This window comes from Pungitius pungitius, chromosome 17 (assembly GCF_949316345.1).
Source record: "Pungitius pungitius chromosome 17, fPunPun2.1, whole genome shotgun sequence".
NCBI classification, from domain to species: Eukaryota; Metazoa; Chordata; class Actinopteri; order Perciformes; family Gasterosteidae; genus Pungitius; species Pungitius pungitius.
The window spans coordinates 12,082,959-12,101,862 of record NC_084916.1 but is presented as its reverse complement, the minus strand read 5'-3'; the positions used below and the strand labels follow the sequence as shown (position 1 = coordinate 12,101,862).

Sequence of the window (18,904 nt, the reverse complement as noted above, 5' to 3'; positions counted from 1 at the left end):
GTCCGTTACGCTGCAGGAAGGAGGCGGGAAGCTCGAGCGGACGGCCAGTTTCTCCCGGTGAATTTCCCGTTACTCCCGGTCGAGTTACTGTCAACGTTACTGCCTCCTTTCGGTCTCAAGCGGGTGAACATGGCCGTGTTGAAGATACAAGACCAGGTAACGTCAAGCCGCCGTTTAACGTGAACTCCTCGGAAAAACGCTGTCACTTTCTGTGGAAATGACCGACGTTAACGTCACGTTGCTCTGGTTGTGAGTGTTCGTCAATTAAACTTTATCCAACGCCAGCTTGGTGTTGGTTATTCTGAGTCATTTGCGTTTATTCGTGACGTGACGTACGAACGAGTCTAGTAAAGGGCTGTTAAGCTCGGATTCGTTCTTACGGTTAACGGTTACTCGTCAGCCTGACGTTAACGTTAGCTAACGTCAACTAGTACCGTTAGCTGTGAGCTAGGGTGAACTGCCGTGCTAACTTCACGTCACCTGTTGCCTTACGTTACGCCGCCTTGGTCCGGTTTTTAAAAAAAACAACCTCTCGCCTAAACGCGATGTTAAGGCGTCCTGTGTTGACGGTGTTTTTCGGTGCTTTCCAGCGGTGACGGACCGGGGTCAAACGCGGCTGGGAGGTTAACGGCGTGGCTAGCTCCATCGATCTGCTAATGCTAATGCTGAGATAAGAAACGCTGTCACACCAAGAAAAACAAAGCAGGGGGTGCGCGAGTCTAAACTCTCCAGCTGTGGTCGTGAATTAGAAGGGTTCTAAAGGTTCAATCAGTTCATGTCAACCCTGCTGTGACCCAAAAGGGAACCACGCAGGGGATACCTGAGTGGACAAATACATCCCTAACAATAGGAGGATTACAATGTTGTTGTTTCAGGGGGGTTTGATTCACCCCACCCCCCCAATCTCAGCTATTCACATTTGCAATGTTCATTAAGGAAGGAAAGGTTCAATTTGTTCATTGTCTACAGCTTTTTAATGATGACACTTTGCCTTGACATTTTCACATCATAGTAATGAAGGCAGATGTTTTGTGATTGTTAGTCCAATAGTCAAAGCAACGATGTCTGGCGACTTGAATACACATGTGACAATATTTGTTTTACACAAACTTATTCTTCAAATAATGAAACCTCAAATAACTAAATTTTAACAACTTTTATTTGCACTAAATTAACTCATCACAGTAAACAAATGCCCCGGAAACCCTGATGGTTCAGAATTGGCTTAAATGGTTATAGTAAGATAGTTTGGATTGCGCTAACGATATAAACTTCAGTCTAATTGGGGGCTGTGTGGTCTGACCAGCCTTCCTGACACGCCAGCAAAAGACGGAAGATTGTATATGATTAGATCCCCCTCTCTATTCCCCATTGTTCTCTGTAGGGCCTGTTGACAGAGAAATCCCCCAAGGGACAAAAATAGTCCCACTAAGACAGACAGGGGTGAGTGTCCCTTTTTGGAAAAAATTGTCTGTATATCCTCTAGAGGGCATCCTGTACCTTTTTTTTAAATCCCCAGTAGAGTCATTTAAGGAAACGCAATCCACAAAAGCAGAAGGTCAAGCACCCGGTGGCTCTTTGTGGTTTTGTTTGTGTACACTGGCCCAGGGCTCTTCCGATGTGTCCACATTGCGTACATCAGCTATACACAGGTAATGTGGGAAATCAGCCCAACACTGTTTTAAGGACAACGTAACAGCTTGCTGATGCACAAGGGAAATGTGCAAAGTATACATTGAACAACTGCACCTGGCTCTGGCTCAGGAGGTAGCGCAGGTCTTCCACCAATCAGCAGTTCAATCCACAGCTCCTCCAGTCATTATGCCGTAGTTTCCTCGGGAAAGATACCGAACCCGGCTGAGCTATGGTTGTGTGAGTGTGGATGAGCATTAGTTTACATCCTGATGAGCAGACTGGCACCACGTAGTGCGAGCTTCTGCCGTCAATGTTTAAACCTCTGTGTGAATGAGAGAATGTTGGCGTGTAGTTTACTCACACCATGTAACCTTGACACTCATCCTCTCTTCATAGCATATCATATAGTGCATGTGATACCGGGACCCTCATGATTTTAAAAGCTGTTTTACATCTAGGTGTGCCAGCATCTCATAAAAGCATGACACAAAGTGGATTTTTCAGGTTTTGTTGTCGGACCGACAAGTAGTTTGTGTCACTTTTTAGTGCAGGTGAACCCCCCCCCCCCCTCCCCCTTGCCTTTTCCACATGCTTGCCTTGCTTGACTATGCTCTTGAGTCCTGATTACAACAATAAACAGACACTCAGTTCCCACAAAGACTGTTTGGGATTGGAAACAAATCCGCTCTATAAACATCTAGCGGCTACGTTCCTGAAAGCGTCCCCTGTTCCAGCTCGACGGAACATAGGTTGTTTGTTTATATGCTTGGCTTCCCAAACATCATCCTTTGTTTGTCATCCTTTGAAGCAAGACCGTAGCGTCAACTCAGTGACTGTCGAAGCAGAGAGATGGTTGGCATGTGTTTCCTTTACAATTTGTAAAAATTGAGTCCATTAGATTCGAATGGAAGCCCGGAAAAAAGGCTTCATGGACTAAATCTCTCTCCCTGTGTTTTTCTTTCTCTGTCAGTCCCTTGCATCGTCCCTCCCTCTGAGTTAATGGGGTCCTGTGGGTTGGCAAGATTGCTCTTTTCTGAATCTGTGTGGAATATGAAGGAGACGGAGACAGACATGCACATACAGACGGGTCTTGTTAGCTACCCTCACATTCTCTGGCAAAGCCAGTTTGTTCCTGTTTTATAATGAGGAGATGGGGACTTTTGAAGCCATGCCAGTACACCAAAGAGGATACTGAAACACACACATATATACACATGTACACACACACACACACACCAATCTGGTGTCCATTTTATTTGATTCCCTCACATTTAAAGGGAAAGGCTACTTCTACTTTGGCACCAACTTTATGAAGACTAAACCACTAAAATCTTATTCAGCAAACTCTAAAAACAGCTTAACAGTGTTTGGCACATGGTTTGTTTTTTACCACGCTGCGTGGGTTACAGCTTTTTAGATTGCCTTAAGCTTAGCCATCCTGTGAAGTATGAGGAGACCATCGCTGCTTGGTTCACACAATTTGTTTAATGCAAAACAGCAAAGAAAAGGAGCTTTGTTGAGTGACTGGGGCTCCAAAATGAGAAAAAAAACAGAAAGTTACAATAAGGCAGCAGACATTCAGATATCGGAACAGTATTGAAGCTGTCAACAAACAACATGGCGTGTATCGCTGAACGTAGCCGTGCTTTCAATAAAGAATCAATAGTGCTGGCTCATCCTTCTCTTCAGTTTCGTTGGTACACTTAAATGAACTCCCAGAGGACTGGTGGATTGGCACTGGCCAGCCAGTGACCTGACAACAATCAGGCATCGAAAAACTCAGTATCGTCTAGTATTTCTCGCTTACTTTGTCATTTTTCATTACCATTTTCTGGTATGTTGTGTCCCCCCTTAATCCCTAACTCCTTATATTCTGTGTTTTAGGCCGCTTTGTTTCTAGGTCAACTTTCTGTCATCAGTTTTGCACCTATTGCCGTCCCTAGCACCCTCAATGTCCTTTGCCTCATTCTTTATATATCTTTGATATATTCTAGCTCTCTGCCCTCTTTCATATTCACTTTCACCATCTCCCTCCCTCTATCCCCTCCCCCTTCTCTCCCTCTCTCCCTCTCTTCTTTTGAAAGAGCTGGCTTCAGCAGTCTGCCTGAAACAAGCTACGCATGCCCACACATACACTGGCTGCTGCGGCCCCCGTCCGCGCTAATCACAGGGTCCCTGTGTGTGTCTGTGTGTGTGTGTGTTTGCATCGGACGTGTGTATGCGCGTGTGTTCCTGGCTGCGGTACAGCAGAGAGGATATGTAGCTTCCTGTGCGCTGCTAAGCAGCCCAAGCTCATTCTGCCGCATGCCGCTCGCCGCCACCATTACGCAGAGGAATTCCCTGCCGTCCCCGCGGCTGCTGCCGCTGCTCAGGGAGAGTGTGAGTGCTGGATGGCGAGAGAGAAGGAGAGGAGACGCGCTGAGAAGCAACATTGACAGATAGAGGACACGGCCGGCTTTTACATGAAGATGTGCAGCGTTCGTCTCTGAGGAAATCTACTCTGTTCATGGGATTTATTGCTGACTTTTGTCCACCTCCCAAATTGCGCTTGTATGTAAGAGGGAACACTGTGTATTTATGTGTGAGAGAGTGTGAGGGAGAGTGCGCGCGAGTGGTCCTGATGCGGTCAGAACGAGCAAGTCGTGTGTGTATTGTGGTGCTGGAGGAGGTGGAGGAGGATGAGCCCTCCTGTTCACCCCCGCCTCCTCGGCCCAAACCATCCCCTGATCGCAGATCCCACCTCGCCTCTCGAAAGGCTGCAGCTCAGGGAGACAAGGTGAGATGGGTGCTTCCTTTTTTGGTCCTTGATGGACTGAATTACAGTATTTTCACCTAGCAGAGGTTTTGCGTATCCTTCGCATATCCTTAGGTTCTACACTTTCTTCAGAGAACGACAGAATCACCCTGGGGTTCTGAACGGACCAATGTCACACCTGACAGGAGGTTGAAAGCGGTGCTTAAGGTCGTGGTTACACTTTGTATTGCATGGAAACACAATGGCGCTTGTCGTGCTGTGCTAAATAAAGCACCGACTACAATCACCAATATAGCCTGCCACGTGAGATGACGAGTGGTTTGTTTGGATTAGATCACTGAGGACCTGGCCTTTTGTAGTCTGCGGTGTTTGCTGTATAATGGACAAGCCTACAATCGAAACCTGGTACCATGTCCTTTCATCTCATGAAAGGTGCTCTTTGAAGTTCATGCTGAGAAGGGGGAAGGCCAGAGAGGACGCGGCCGCTTTGCCCTCTTAATCTTTGTCTACCTTCTCTGGTCTGTGACGTATTTGTGGTCGTCGTAATGGGCACGAGACAGAAGCCGACAGGTCTTACAAAGCGCAACTTCTTTTTAGTTGGGATCGAACGAGAGAGAGATGGGAGGCGGGGGACTGAGAGGAACTGAAGAGCAGGTCAACATCCTGATACTCGCGTAGTACTAAATGCCTCTACTTGGCAGCCCTGACTGGAGTAAACAGTGACAATATGTTCTATGAGACCCACAGCACTTCCAAAAACTTAAATTCTGGATCTTTCAGCAAAATCCATTGTATGTCCCAGTCATACTCATTACTACCAAAGATATTGAAACAAGGAAACTGTGATTAGCCGATAATAAAAGTAAACAGGCAGCAGTGTGATTATAGTGTCTATCTTTGTGACATATCGTGACTTATAATTGAGGTCACAGAAACTAGCAAGTTATTGTTGTGTGGTTTATTGTCCAGCAAAATATTGTAATTGCATATAGAAGCTTTGACTAAATGATGTCTGTACACAGACACAGTTTAAAGACGGTCCCGTAAAGTTGTACAGTAGTAAAGCTTTTTTAAGATGAAGGAAAAATGCAAAATCTGGACCAAAATGTTCTTTTGTAGATTATTTTTAACATCAAAGTTACCCAAGTTAAAATGAAAGTCCCAAAATCAAGAGTTTGATCTTACATTTAGGATTTGAAACTGTGAGCTTCCAATATTGTTGACTTTCATTTGAATGGCTCTTCTGTTGCCCACCCCAGTAGCTTTTGAGCGTTATCAAACCCAACACGTGTGGTCACATATTTGTTTACCGTCATAAAATAATTAGTGACGTAAAGCCATTTGTGAGCTATGGCTCTCTTCCAGCTCAGTACTATATTGTCTCTCTGTGAGACATTTGCAACTCTCATGACTCCCACTGATAACACAGTTGTCAGCATAGACAAATGGAGTTTGTATTGGTGTCCATCAGCATTCTCTCGTCTCCCCTTGTCCCTGCAGCCGTCTCTGTTAAGAGCCATCTTCAACGTCGACCCGGATGAAGTTCGCTCCCTCATATTCAAGAAAGAGGATGTCAACGTTCAGGTCGGTCACTCTCTTCTTGCTATTTTCTCCCATTGTAGAAGCCTTTTTGTTGCAACCCCACCCGTGTTTATTTGCTTTACACCCTCCGGAGGACACACAGACCATGATGGATAGAAAAACAAGCAAGGGCAGCAGCAGCAACCCGGCAGGTCACAATTGATCGATTGGCCCCCTCAGAGTGACTTCCGGCAGCTTCCTCATCATATAAAGCTGTCAATCAGAACAGGACATGTGAACCTGTTCACAGCACGGCCCTCTGCTATCATTTGAGAACATGATTTTCTACAGAAGGTGTCCTCAGTTTACACCACATTCTTTTCTCAGTTATTCCTCTCTGTATGTCCGCCCTCTGTGGGTCTATAGTGCTGGTTTCATCACACTGAGTGTCTTTGAGTCAGCAACACTGGCCCAAACCTATTGCAGTCACATGACCTCTGTTTAAAGCCCCAGTTTGTTGCTCGCTACTGCACTGAAGGAGCAGGTGGTGTAGCTGCAGCAGGGTGTGTGGAAGTGGTGGAGCAAAGTGCAGAATTCAAGTGAACACATGATGCACATTTTTCTCCTTGTGGCTGAAGTCTCATGTTTCCTGTGGTCTCAGATAGTGTGAGGTATATGGATTTTGTTTGGTGTGTGTGTGTGTGTGTGTGAGAGTGAGAAAAAGAGATATGATGCACATGCTTATATGAGTCTTTTTCTGTATATTGGGATCACTTTTCAGGACAATGAGAAGAGGACGCCTTTGCACGCTGCAGCCTACCTGGGAGACGCTGACATCATCGAACTGCTCATCCTCTCTGGTAAACACTGCGGCCCTTAGAGTAATTACCTAATTGTTTTCATTGCACAGTAAATTGGTTGGATGTGTATATATATAAGTAACTGCCTTATTTTAGGTTTTCTCCAAGGTCAGGCTAAATTTGAAAAAATGTATTGACTGTTTTTGTCTTTTTGTTTGAAACATGTAAGTCCTTACATTTCAGTCATAATACCAAAAAACTTGCCATACTTTCCTATTTAAAGTAATTTCCCCCCCACTGCTCACAGCTCTGTGGCTGTCTACCTCTCCTGGTGATTTCATGAGTTCTCAACCATCTGATAGGGTTGGTTTAACCGTCTGTGAAGTCAACTGAGCATTTTAGGAGGTGGGCCCAACCCTTTTAGAAGCATAGTATGGAAGTGTGTGTGTATGTCGGTGTGTATTTGTGTGCACTGTTTTGCAGTAATGCGGCAACAGGTGCAGCTTCAGGGCTATTTTAACCCCTAGCTGTGCCAAAGAGTTTTAAATCTTCCACGCTCACGGGAGCCTCTTCCTGTGAGGAAAAGTGGGAAAAGCCTCTCAAACTCCTCGTGTCTCTCACACTCTTGACTGTATCTATTTGTTTGCCTTGGCCGTGTCGCCCGTTGTTGACGTACCGGATTTCTCTCTCCCTCGCTCTCCTTCTCTCTTCCAAGGAGGCAGAGTTAATGCCAAAGATAACAAGTGGTTGACTCCTCTTCACCGAGCTGTCGCCTCTTGCAGTGAGGTAACACATTATTACTCAAACACGTGCAAATGTGTACTGACATGCCTCCCGTTATTCTGTGACTAACCGCATCCCTCAGTAGCTTTAAAACCTAACAATTAGGTACCGACAGCTTTTTAAAACAGTGACAGTGGACAGTGGGAAAACAGGTGTCTTTCCCACTGTCCATAACACTTCATCAGAAATGTAGGGTTATACACAGGGTTGTTGCGCCACGCTGAGTACTAACACTCCTGAACACACACTGAGACTCAGGGCAGCCAACATTCTTGCATTTGACATAAAGGCAAATGTTTATTTTCCATAGTGGCTCTCCTGCGTATAAAAGGGACTGGAACGAAAACACAGATCAGTGCAGCAAGACACTGTCCAGATAGAACATCTGGTAGCTTACCAGACCTTACAGGCGTGAGATGCAAGGAATTATTGCTGCTTCACACATTTGTAGAATCTGGCCTTAAAGGGGTAATATTACATAACCACTGCACCGTGTGTTGGTATTTGATAAATACAATTCTAGATCTCGCTACCATTTCTGAGTGATCCTGGGCACCATGCCTATACAAACACAGCCCCCCACGTTTGTTATCCTTCTCGGGGCTATTGTTGGCATGTAAGCCCCCTAAGAATAGCAAAGACTTTAATAACCACCACACACGTGTGTACACACACAAAAAAAAAAACACCTCCGTCTGCACACTCATGCTCCCTCTCCGCCCAGGACGCAGTGGCGGTGTTGCTGAAGCACAGCGCGGATGTCAACGCCCGGGACAAGAACTGGCAGACGCCGCTGCACGTGGCAGCCAGCAGCAAGGCGGTGCGCTGTGCCGAGGCTCTGGTCCCGCTGCTCAGCAACGTCAACGTGTCCGACCGCGCGGGTCGCACCGCCCTGCACCACGCCGCCTTCAGCGGACACGTAGAGGTGAGTCTCCCGTGGACCCGGCGCAGAGCCGCTCTCGCGCGCCACGTCGGCCTCCGGTTTATTTGCCTGTGTGCGACAGATGGTGAAGCTGCTGCTGTCCAGAGGAGCCAACATCAACGCATTCGACAAGAAGGACAGGAGAGCCATCCACTGGGCCGCCTACATGGGTGAGGCCGTTTTTATGGCACGGTTTTGAATGCAAGCATACTGTTTTGTTTTTTAATTGCGCGCTCTCTCTCTCTCTCTCGCTCTCTCGCTCTCGCTCTCACTCGCTCTTGCTCTTTAGTTGTCCTTTGACTGTAGATGTCTTGACTCGCTGGTCTGCCCCCCTCGTCCGTTTCAGGTCACCTGGAGGTGGTGAGGTTACTAGTGGCCAGTGGAGCAGAAGTTGACTGTAAGGACAAAAAAGCCTACACACCACTCCACGCAGCTGCCTCCAGTGGCATGAGCAGCACCGTGCACTACCTGCTCGGCCTGGGGGTCCACGTCAGTACACACACACACGCACGCGCACGCACAAGCAGTCTATTATGTGCGTAACACTTTGACCTGCTAAATCTTTAACTGGACTTCTCATCCTATGTAGGTTAACGAGGTGAACGGCTATGGCAACACTCCGTTGCATTTGGCCTGCTACAATGGGCAGGACGTGGTGGTCAGTGAGCTCCTGGAGGCAGGGGCCAACGTCAACCAGGTGTGTGTGTACTTTGTGTTACCTTGTGCGCGGTAGTATGTGGTTGTGTGTGTTAGAGTTTGATTTTTTTGTTTGTTTCATACCTTGCTTCAGGTGAACGAGAGGGGGTTTTCTGCTCTCCACTTTGCCTCCTCCTCACGCCAGGGGGCTCTGTGCCAGGAGCTGCTGCTGGCCCACGGCGCTCACATCAACATGCAGGTGTGTCCATATGAGGATGCACTAAAGCAGCCATATTTAGCTGATGAAAAGAGGGTATATTTGAGTGGAAAACCTCATCTTGGAGGCCGGTATATTACCCAAAGAGCAGCGATTGGAAGAATCTAGTAGAAAGTTGAAATTAAAGTGTTGTTTAGGCTTTTGGTGGCAGTGATGGAAACTGATTTTAGGTCCCCACAGCCTCGAGATGTAAGGCCATATGGAAGATGGTGGGGGAGGAGGGCAGCTCCCTGGGGCTGCAAGCTGCTCATGGAATATATCTGTGTGTTTGTGTGGTCCATAAGGGGGTCTGAGATTATAGGTCTGAGCTTCTGTTCATGCTGGGCTTTCGTCAGTAATTATTTTAGACTCATTGAAGCTAGACATGCACTGCAGAACTGGTAAACTATATAGGTATAAACTTCACAATCATATTGGTGGTCTTTGCACCTCTCTTCTTTCCGTCCAGAGTAAGGATGGTAAAACCCCCCTCCACATGGCAGCTACCCATGGAAGGTTCTCCTGCTCTCAGGCCCTTATTCAAAATGGTGAGTCTCTGTAATGTATCTGTCTACTTCACACAATACATATATAATACCCTTTTTGTATGTGTGCGCAGGAGCAGAAATTGATTGTGAGGACAAGAGCAGAAACACTGCCCTCCACATCTCTGCCCGCTATGGCCATGAGCTCATCATCACAGCACTCATCAAACAAGGAGCCAACACGGCCAAGTTAGCAACAATCAATATTTAACCATCTGTCTTCCCACTGATCATAACGACGAGGAGCAAAAATTACAGCAGAACAATTTGATGATATGAGAGGTTTTCTGTCATCATAAATGCAGCCATTCTCTCACTCCTTGATGGCCTGCCTTCTTTGCCTCAATGTTATTTTCAGGAGAGGGATTCATGGGATGTTTCCTCTACACCTGGCAGCTCTTAGCGGCTTCTCGGATTGCTGCAGGAAGCTGATGTCCTCAGGTACATTCTTGCTGACACCATTCTTGCCCCTGGATTTACTTAGTTGACATCCTAATTGATGCTGATAACATATTTTTTGCAGGGTTTGACATGGACACCCCTGACGACTTTGGAAGGACCTGCTTACATGCTGCTGCAGCTGGAGGGTGAGTCATCATTGCTGCTCAGTGCCTATTGTTTCTTCCTGAGCGTCTTTAAAGCTTTTCTTTGTTCCTAACTGTTCCTCATTTTTTTCTACTTCTCTGTTATGCACTGAAATATTCTCTTTAAACTTGATTATCATTATTATCTCTGTTTAATCTGTCCATCCAACCAGAAACCTGGAGTGTCTGAACCTGCTGTTAAACATTGGAGCGGACTTCAATAGGAAAGACAACTTTGGAAGGTGAGCCGAGACTGTAGCTGACAGTCTGACAACTGATGGAAACTTTTGAGCTCATTTTGGGGAGTACAGTATGAAGTCATCCTGATATTGACCATGTGACCCGTCCAGGACTCCTCTACACTATGCATCAGCCAACTGCAACTACCACTGTGTGTTCGCCCTGGTGGGCTCTGGGGCGAGCATCAATGAGCGGGACCAGAGGGGCTGCAGCCCCCTGCACTACGCCGCCGCAGCTGACACTGATGGAAAGTACGTTCCCGACTGTGTTTGACTGGCAACGTCTATAGTCCGCTATCAAAGTGCAACAAATGGTCCTCTGCGCCAGATGAAGGCTTGAACAGTATTGTTTGTCAGGTGTGTGGAGTACCTGTTGAGGAACGACGCCGATCCGGGAATGAGAGACAAACAGGGTTACAGCGGTGTGCACTATGCCTCAGCTTATGGACGCACACTCTGCCTGGAACTGGTGTGTACAACTACCACACACAGTGGCAGAATATGTAACTTTTTGAAGTATTGAACACAAGTACACGCACCATAGTATCATAAACAGCCTTTGTCTGTGTTCCTTTCAGATGGCAAGTGAGACGCCTCTTGATGTGGTGAGCCCTTACATTGATTGATTGATCAATTTATTTTTTTAACTAGCTCCCTCTGTTGAAAGAATGGGGAACAGAGTGAATATATCAGGAAAACAATTGTCGGGTCAATGCTGCGTGCATTTGGGAGGAAAACACTTTTTAACCAAAAACTGCACATACCTTTACAGAAACAATCCCAAATCTTTCCCTTTAATAAAATTGAACCAATAGCAGCAGTGTGGCCATTGACCTAACTTTGCTATGTCTGCAAAACTGGATTTAAATGAGTAAAGTGGGAGCCATTCCTCTATTTCAGTTAATGGAGACATCAGGGACCGACATCATGAGTGACTCCGAGAGCCACGCCCCCGTCAGTCCACTCCACCTAGCGGTGAGTTCAAGATGTGTGTCTGTGTTTGGTTGTTTGTCTCTCTCGCATACAGGACTTCACTGTCCCTGCCCTGTCAATCACCATAAGACAGACGTGTCCATTGGTTTGTGTCTCCTATTGCTCTAGGCCTACCATGGACACTGTGGAGCTTTAGAGGTTCTGTTATCGGCCCTGCTGGAAGTGGATGTTTGCAGCCCAGAGGGCCGAACCCCCCTCAGCCTGGCCTGCTCCAAGGGTCACCAGGAGTGTGTGTCTATGCTGCTGCACCATGGCTCCTCACCCATGACCCGCGATTATACACACAAAAGGACAGCCATACACGCCACAGGTACATACAGGACCCATTCAAAACCACAACATCCATCATTGAGATGTATTTTCTGGCTTGAAATAGAAACATGTTGTTGCTTTTAGAAATGAAGTCTGTGTGTGTGTGTGTGTGCCGTAGCTATGAATGGCCACCCGGAGTGTCTGCGCCTGCTCATGAGCACCAACGACCAACACATTAACGTGGATGTACAGGACACTAATGGACAGTGAGTGTACACTAGTTCTTCCTGAGATTATTGGACTTTTTGTTTGCTGTAATCTGTGTCATGAATCTGTAAATAAACAGAAGCACTCCGGTCTGTCTCATTTCCCCACTGTGTCCAGGACGCCTCTGATGTTGGCAGTGCTGAATGGACACACAGAGTGTGTGTACTCTCTACTCAGCCAAGGAGCCGGTGTGGACTATCAGGACCGCTGGGGGAGGACGGCACTCCACCGAGGGGTGAGACCTTCACATGCACAGTTAATACTACAACTCTAGATATTTTGTTTTTCCCACTGTCTTGTTATTCCACACAGGCGGTGACCGGCCAGGAGGAGAGCGTCGAGGCTCTCCTGCAGCGCGGGGCCAGCGTGTGTGTGAGAGACATCCTGGGCCGCTCCCCTCTTCACCTGGCGTCCGCCTGCGGCCGCGTGGGCATCCTGGGGGCCCTCCTGCAGGCCGGCGGCACCACCTCACTCACGCACCTCACCGACAACCAGGGCTACACACCGCTGCACTGGGCCTGCTACCACGGTGCGGGGGACGCACAGCGCGACACTCGAGAAACGCGCCGGTTCTGTGTGAGAGCTTCCCTTTGTACCTCCATGCTCTCTCTTCTCTTCTTCCTAGGATATGACGCCTGTGTGGAGGTGTTGTTAGGCCAAGAGCTGATCAAGAAGATTAAAGGCAACCCGTTCAGTCCTCTGCACTGTGCCGTGTAAGACCATGTGTGCGCGCCAATCAATGCGGTTATGCCGTCAGACATCGGTGCGAAGGCGAGTGACGGTGCGTGTTGTGTATTTTCAGTATGAGCGACAACGAGGGAGTGGCTGAGATGTTGATTGACGCCCTGGGCGCAGCCATCGTCAACGCCACTGACTCCAAGGGCAGGTGAGAGACGATGCAATGATGGCGAGAAGATGTTTAGAGGGAGCACAAGCTCTGCTGGTTGTTGTGTCAGCTGTGTTCGTTTCAACACAGGACGCCCCTTCACGCCGCGGCTTTTTCCGACCACGTGGAGTGCGTCTCCCTCCTGCTCAGCCAGGGAGCGCAGGCCAACGTAGTGGACACGCACATATGCAGCACCCCGCTGATGATGGCAGCTCTGAACGGACAGACCAACACTGTGGGTCAGTGGCGCCATCGACACTCTCGTGCACTGTTGGGCCTTTCATTGCTTGACCTTTGACACGTGACCTTTGGCATTTATGTGTTTCAGAGATGTTGGTGAGCAGCGCTAAAGCAGACTTCTCAGTACAGGATACAAACAGGAACACGGCACTGCATCTGGCTTGCAGCGAGGTAAACATTTACAGAGACAGGAAAAGGGTTTTTATTCAGTGGTCATGGTGAATTATTGATATCTTTGACCCAAAGTATAGACTCATCCTAACCCAGTCATTAATAGTAATAATAAACATCTGTCATTCATACATCCAAATAAAAAAAATAATCCTCAAAATGTTTTAATCAATAATAGAGGGATATGCCATGCGTACAGATGTACAAAAGGGACAAATGATTAGGGAGTCATTTCCGTAACGTGTTAGACTACATACTCATTTTTTATTCCTTTCTTTGTTCCTCTGAGGGTCATGAGACGAGTGCCCTGTTGATTCTGGAGAAGATCAGCAATAAGAACCTCATCAACTGCACCAACACGGCTCTGCAGACGTACGTGGCGTTGCTAGGCGCAGGCAAACATTTAGCTCTGTTCAGAATGGATGTATTTTAAAATGTTCCTCGCTGCGCTGGGTTTTCAGGCCTCTGCACGTAGCAGCCAAGAAAGGTTTGACCGTGGTGGTCCAGGAGCTGCTGAGGAAAGGAGCCAGCGTTTTAGCAGTGGACGAGAACGGTCAGTTTCTCACTATTCACTTGAGCTCATTGATGAACTCCTCTGAATTTGGGGGGGGGGTCAAAGGCCAAGGTTACCTTGAACTCACAAAACACATTTTTGTTAATTATGACAATTTTACCCAAGATCTATAAAACGATGACGATCCTGCTAGGACAGTTTTCACTGTCGTGCCCGTCTCTTGTCCTTAGGTTACACTCCTGCTCTGGCCTGCGCTCCCAACCGGGATGTGGCCGACTGCCTGGCGCTCATCCTCAACTCCATGATGCCCACCTCCCCCATGGTCACCATAGCAGCTTTGCCTGCGCACTCTCTAACTCAGACGGTCATTAACCACCACCCCGTCAGCAACCACGTCTCCAAAGGCGTGGCCTTTGACGCCCCGCCCTCTCTGAGGCCCGACCATGCTTCCTGCTGCAGACCAGTGAGGCCACAGACATCCATCGTTGGGGATGATGAACTGAATGACTCGGATTCAGAAACATACTGAGGACATAACTGAACCCCACAATACTGACAAGCTAGCCAGCCACTCAGGAGCCTTAATAGATCATTCAAAAATAGAACCAGTGTGCAGAATATTTTTAGATAAGCTTCTTCAAATCTAAAAATAACCTTTGTTTTAGAACCCGTTTCTTTCCTTAAGGTACATACTCATGGGGTGATCTAGAAGATAGAATAAGGTCACACACTGTTTATCATATTTATTATGTACAACATCACTGTATGGTCAGTAACATGGCCGGTGTATTTAATTTTCAAGCAATGTTTTCCTTTTTTAAACCAAGTACCTACTCTTTGTAGTGGTTTTAAGCCTTTTAACAGTTTTTCCTTTTCACAAACACTAAAAGAGCATCTACGAGAGAAACGCTCAATAGGACTTTTTTGGTCACTGTTGTATCAAGAAAAGAATGGTGGATAATGGTATGGGACCAGTAGGAGCTGTTTTCCCTATACTTAAGTTTTCACTGATGGCGGTCACATACGCACATTGCTAATGCTGCATCAGTGTTAGCCACTTTTTAATTCCTTGGAGAGGAAGCCATTATTTAATCTTGTGAATTTATTCCAAGTGGAGACTGAACCCACGGGAACCGATTAGGACAGCAGGTAACTGTCAGACCTGTGTACTTTATGATTGGATAAATGACCTGAATGAGCTGCTTAAGGAACCTTTAACTAGAAATGCTGTAACTACTCTGACTGTGTACTGCACACACGACTGGGGAAAGTGGCTGACACTGTGTGTGTGTGATTGATAAATATCGCCTTTTTTTAAAGGAAAAAGCAGCTTTCATGTGGAGGATGGATGCTACTGGTGATGTTTGTAAAGATAAAGTAATGATCAAATAAAGGGATTTGTTTTAGATTCATAGCGGTTTGTATTTGAAAGAAGAGAAATGTCCAACCCCTAACTTGTCTTTAGCAGAAGATTTGTTTTAAAACGTCTGTTAACAGATCATTCCTGGTCCAGGTGATACATCCGTCCGTACAGACAGGCAGTGACGAGCCCATCCGTCATCTTTGAGTGTTTCATTGTCACTCTTCCATCCGCAGAGGTTTCCAGATGCTCCGGCTGCTCCAGGACGAGTCCGTTGACCAAAACCGAAGGGTACACATATCTGGTCCCAAACCATCCCTCCAACAGGAAGTCCATTTTGGACTGTGCCTCCTCCACCTCCTGTCCACAGGAAGTGACCTCCAGCCCTGCACAGCGGACAAGTGCGCACACCTGCAGCAGACACGTATGGTGAATGGAACGAGAGCATAACGACGCGGTGCTAGATCACCCCTCCCTTCTCGTCCTTACCTGCAAGGCGTAACGTCCGTTCACCGTGTGCGTCCCGGCAAACGCCCCCAATGCGTAGAGCTCTCTGCTGCCGCCCGGCGATAACCGCCAGTACTGCAGGCGACAGCAAAAGGTGCCATTACAGACCCTCGCTTCGCCCTGTGTCTCGTTCAGGAGGACGAAGGTGTATGGGTCGTACATCATGGATGAGATGAAGGTGGTGGAGGAGGAGGAGGGAGGAACTGAAGAAGGGGTTTCAGGAGGCGCAGTTTCAAAACAGTTTTCTTCGTGACAGTATCCAGAGGCTGTAGATGATGTGGACTGACCCCAAACTACCTCCTCCTCCGTGATGCCTCCGTGCTCCATCCGCACAGGGTCTAAGACCGGCACCCGGACTACCAGCAGCCTGCCCTCTTCTGGGTCCCCCCTCTGGGCGTGGTGGTAAGTGGCAGACGTTGGGGTGTAGATACCACTTCCTGTCATAATCAATCGGTCACTACGAATGTTGGCCGCCAGCAGGGTGACGTTAGCGCCGGAGCTGAACGCCCTCTGGAACTGGATGGTGTCCAGGAGAGGGAGCTGGTTCATCCAGGCTGTGGGGAAGATCATCTGACGGACACCCTAAAAAGGGGTCCAAGGAGAGGAAGTGAGGAAAACAGAAGGTCCACCATGGGAACGTAGAGTTTGCGTGGCCATTTCCTACCTTCTCCAACAGAGTAAGTGTGGGCTCCTGGAATAGGATGTCAAAGCAAGTGATGAGACCAAATGTTCCAGCAAAAGGCGTATCAAACGTCGTGATCTCGGGTCGTGGCGGCTTGTCGAAGGCCTCCTCGAAGTAGAGGTTGTGTTTATGGTAGCGGGCCACCAGCAGGCCGTCTGACCTGTACCAAAGGAGACTCTTAACAGTTCCTATAGACTTCAGCTAAACTAATCTTATTTCAAGTTCTGCCCACGGTACCTGAAAACCACATTGGTATTGAACTGCCAGCGTCCATCCGATGGACAGGACGAGGGTCCGGTCTTCGGGGGGCAGAGCTGCAGGTCTGCCATGTTGGCCACAAGGTAGAGGTTGTAACGACGGGCCATGCAGCTCAAACGCTGGAGAACCTGTGAAACGCATCCGCACTGAAAATGAGATTCTAGTCACAGGCTAGCGCTGCACGTTGTGTTGGAACAGCCTGGTGGCGTGTTAAGTGCACGTTATCGCGTCAGAACATTTGTTCAACGGCGGCGTGAATTCTAAATGTGCGAGTGTGCACCTCGGTGTTGTTGTGTTTGCCTGGCTCTGTGCAGGGGTTCCAGCTCTCCTGCTTGGGGTCAGGGATGGTTTCTAGGTAGCCAGAGATGGAAGAACGGCTGAAGTTGAAGCCCTGAAGCCCATCTTCTGGAAACACAAGGATCTGGGCACCCTGAGGGGAAGATGGAGTGCAGAGTATAGAGCTTAATACTTTATGTGCTCTGACATCAAGCGTGCACCCTTCTGCACACATAAAATGCAATCTCTCCCGTTGACTGACTTCATTCTTACTCAATATTATACCTACTTAAGTGTAGATCACTTAAGAGCTGCCTGATACACAGCAGTCTTACTTATGACGTCATAACCATCTCTTCTGACGTGAACACACCTGCTGAGCGGCCAGAGCCGCCTGCTGTTCGTAGACTCGCAGGTTGTTGTGCATGTGCTGCAGGGCCGCAGGGCGGGACAGGGGGACCCGGGGCTCCGGGTTCAGGACCACGCTGTGCTCGTACACAGCGGCCACGAACCAGGACCCCGCGCCTGGTTCCGTCCGACCCGCCAACGACGACGTGGAAGCGAGGCCGGCGAAAACGACCACCAGGCGAAACATGGTTTGTTCTTCCACGGGAGACATGAACGTTGTTCTCCGGGCTCACTTGTTACAACGTGGCTTCTGAGGGGTCAGGAGTCCTTCTGGTGAGTCAGCTCCTTCTCTGGTTTAGAGGTGATAAAATAATCACTGGTAAAATGTTAATGCTTTACACTGTGCATCTTGATCCATGCCTTCCTTTTTATGTTTGTATATAACGTCACTTGCCACGTCCTGAACGGCTGACAATGGTATTAAACTGGTTGACTTTTATTTTGAAAAGAAAACAAGACCGGAAACACCAAGATAACCCGGAACTTCTTTACAAATCTAGTGATATTCCTACATCCAGCATGACCGGAACCCGAGATGACATTTACTTAATGTGAATTATTTACATTCAATAGTGATCCTGAGAAACGAGCGTACGTTTAGGGGTTATTTTACGTGTTTTTCTGACGTCTGCGTGCGCTTTTGTTCCAGGAAGTCTATTAGCATTAGCATTAGCTCCTTGGTACAATGTCAACAGCAACAGCGGCACCAACAAAAGGCGCAGACGCCCCCGTGTCGAAGACCAATCAGATGTTTAAAAGCTGCTGGAGCTGTCGGATGCTCTCGGGCGGAGGCCTGATCCTCTCCGGCGGGTACGTGTACAGTATCGCCCGCAGGGTGATGCGACAAGGTGGGCCTACCTCCATGGGGACGGTGGCGCAGATTACATTCGCTGCTTGTAAGTGATCAGGTAACGCGACTCGTTAATGCTGGCTCGTCTCTAGTGAGTCATTCACGCGCAACCGTGTTCTGTCCTTCAGGTTTGGCTGCGTGGGGAGTAGTCATAGTCACTGACCCGGTGGGGAGAGAGCTGAAGAGGACGTGAAAGCGGCGTGGAAACTCCACGAGCGCACTTTGAAACTGGCTGAAAGACTCACTGCCAAAGATGTTAATGGACAACATGACAGCCAGTCAGAAGGGTGCGGGGGGGGGGGGGGGTGTCCAAGGATCCTACAATAAGATTAGTTGAATTAAAAGATATGTAATCCAAAATAAAACTGTCATCATTGAAATTGTTTGCATACTAACACAATTAGTACGTCTATCTTCGTTTATTGCAGAAACCATCTCCTCCACACCAATAAGTGAATACGTACTGTTGGAATCATTATGACGGAGTAAATAACTGACCCTAGAACAAAAATATATATTGTTTAATAACTTGCTTTCCTCAACAAAAATATTAGTCATTAGTAG

At 47.8% G+C, this 18,904-nt stretch overlaps 2 protein-coding genes across 3 annotated transcripts; one reads left to right on the top strand and one right to left on the bottom strand.

Moving 5' to 3' along the window:
- The first annotated feature begins 9 nt into the window (after nucleotides 1-9).
- Nucleotides 10-15,411, top strand: LOC119218860 (serine/threonine-protein phosphatase 6 regulatory ankyrin repeat subunit A). Of its 2 annotated transcripts, none has more exons than XM_037473588.2 (29): nucleotides 10-156; nucleotides 5,891-5,974; nucleotides 6,693-6,771; nucleotides 7,427-7,497; nucleotides 8,219-8,419; nucleotides 8,499-8,586; nucleotides 8,763-8,905; nucleotides 9,006-9,113; nucleotides 9,207-9,311; nucleotides 9,778-9,856; nucleotides 9,928-10,042; nucleotides 10,212-10,294; nucleotides 10,377-10,440; nucleotides 10,611-10,679; nucleotides 10,788-10,928; nucleotides 11,034-11,145; nucleotides 11,255-11,281; nucleotides 11,577-11,651; nucleotides 11,778-11,979; nucleotides 12,100-12,187; nucleotides 12,306-12,423; nucleotides 12,501-12,717; nucleotides 12,814-12,901; nucleotides 12,991-13,074; nucleotides 13,165-13,313; nucleotides 13,403-13,485; nucleotides 13,775-13,857; nucleotides 13,947-14,038; nucleotides 14,230-15,411. In XM_037473588.2, exons 1-29 carry the CDS (start codon nucleotides 130-132, stop codon nucleotides 14,526-14,528), a joined length of 3,174 nt encoding a protein of 1,057 aa, XP_037329485.1. In that variant the 5' UTR covers nucleotides 10-129; the 3' UTR covers nucleotides 14,529-15,411. The 2 variants fall into 2 exon arrangements, with proteins under 2 accessions (XP_037329485.1, XP_037329484.1); XM_037473587.2 differs by lacking the exon at nucleotides 10-156 and adding an exon at nucleotides 3,741-4,411.
- Nucleotides 14,728-18,567, bottom strand: btd (biotinidase). The gene is made up of 7 exons (XM_037473590.2): nucleotides 18,349-18,567; nucleotides 17,456-17,780; nucleotides 17,087-17,236; nucleotides 16,786-16,934; nucleotides 16,531-16,708; nucleotides 15,849-16,448; nucleotides 14,728-15,770 (listed from the first exon to the last, which is right to left on the bottom strand). The coding sequence occupies exons 2-7, from the start codon at nucleotides 17,699-17,701 to the stop codon at nucleotides 15,498-15,500; spliced, it is 1,596 nt and encodes a 531-aa protein (XP_037329487.2). The 5' UTR covers nucleotides 17,702-17,780; nucleotides 18,349-18,567; the 3' UTR covers nucleotides 14,728-15,497.
- Nucleotides 18,568-18,904: the final 337 nt, after the last annotated feature.

What these genes read in the sequence shown, in the direction of transcription:
- LOC119218860 (XM_037473587.2), top strand. Translation starts at nt 4,142, where the DNA reads ATGGGATTTATTGCTGACTTTTGTCCACCTCCCAAATTGCGCTTGTAT. An exon ending in CGAACTGCTCATCCTCTCTG is followed by an intron (nt 6,772 to 7,426) that starts GTAAACACTGCG and finishes CTCTCTTCCAAG; the next exon opens with GAGGCAGAGTTAATGCCAAA. An exon ending in CAAGGAGCCAACACGGCCAA is followed by an intron (nt 10,043 to 10,211) that starts GTTAGCAACAAT and finishes TGTTATTTTCAG; the next exon opens with GAGAGGGATTCATGGGATGT.
- btd (XM_037473590.2), bottom strand. Translation starts at nt 17,701, where the DNA reads ATGTCTCCCGTGGAAGAACAAACCATGTTTCGCCTGGTGGTCGTTTTC. An exon ending in CGGCTCTGGCCGCTCAGCAG is followed by an intron (nt 17,237 to 17,455) that starts GTGTGTTCACGT and finishes TCTTCCCCTCAG; the next exon opens with GGTGCCCAGATCCTTGTGTT. An exon ending in AATACCAATGTGGTTTTCAG is followed by an intron (nt 16,709 to 16,785) that starts GTACCGTGGGCA and finishes CCTTTGGTACAG; the next exon opens with GTCAGACGGCCTGCTGGTGG.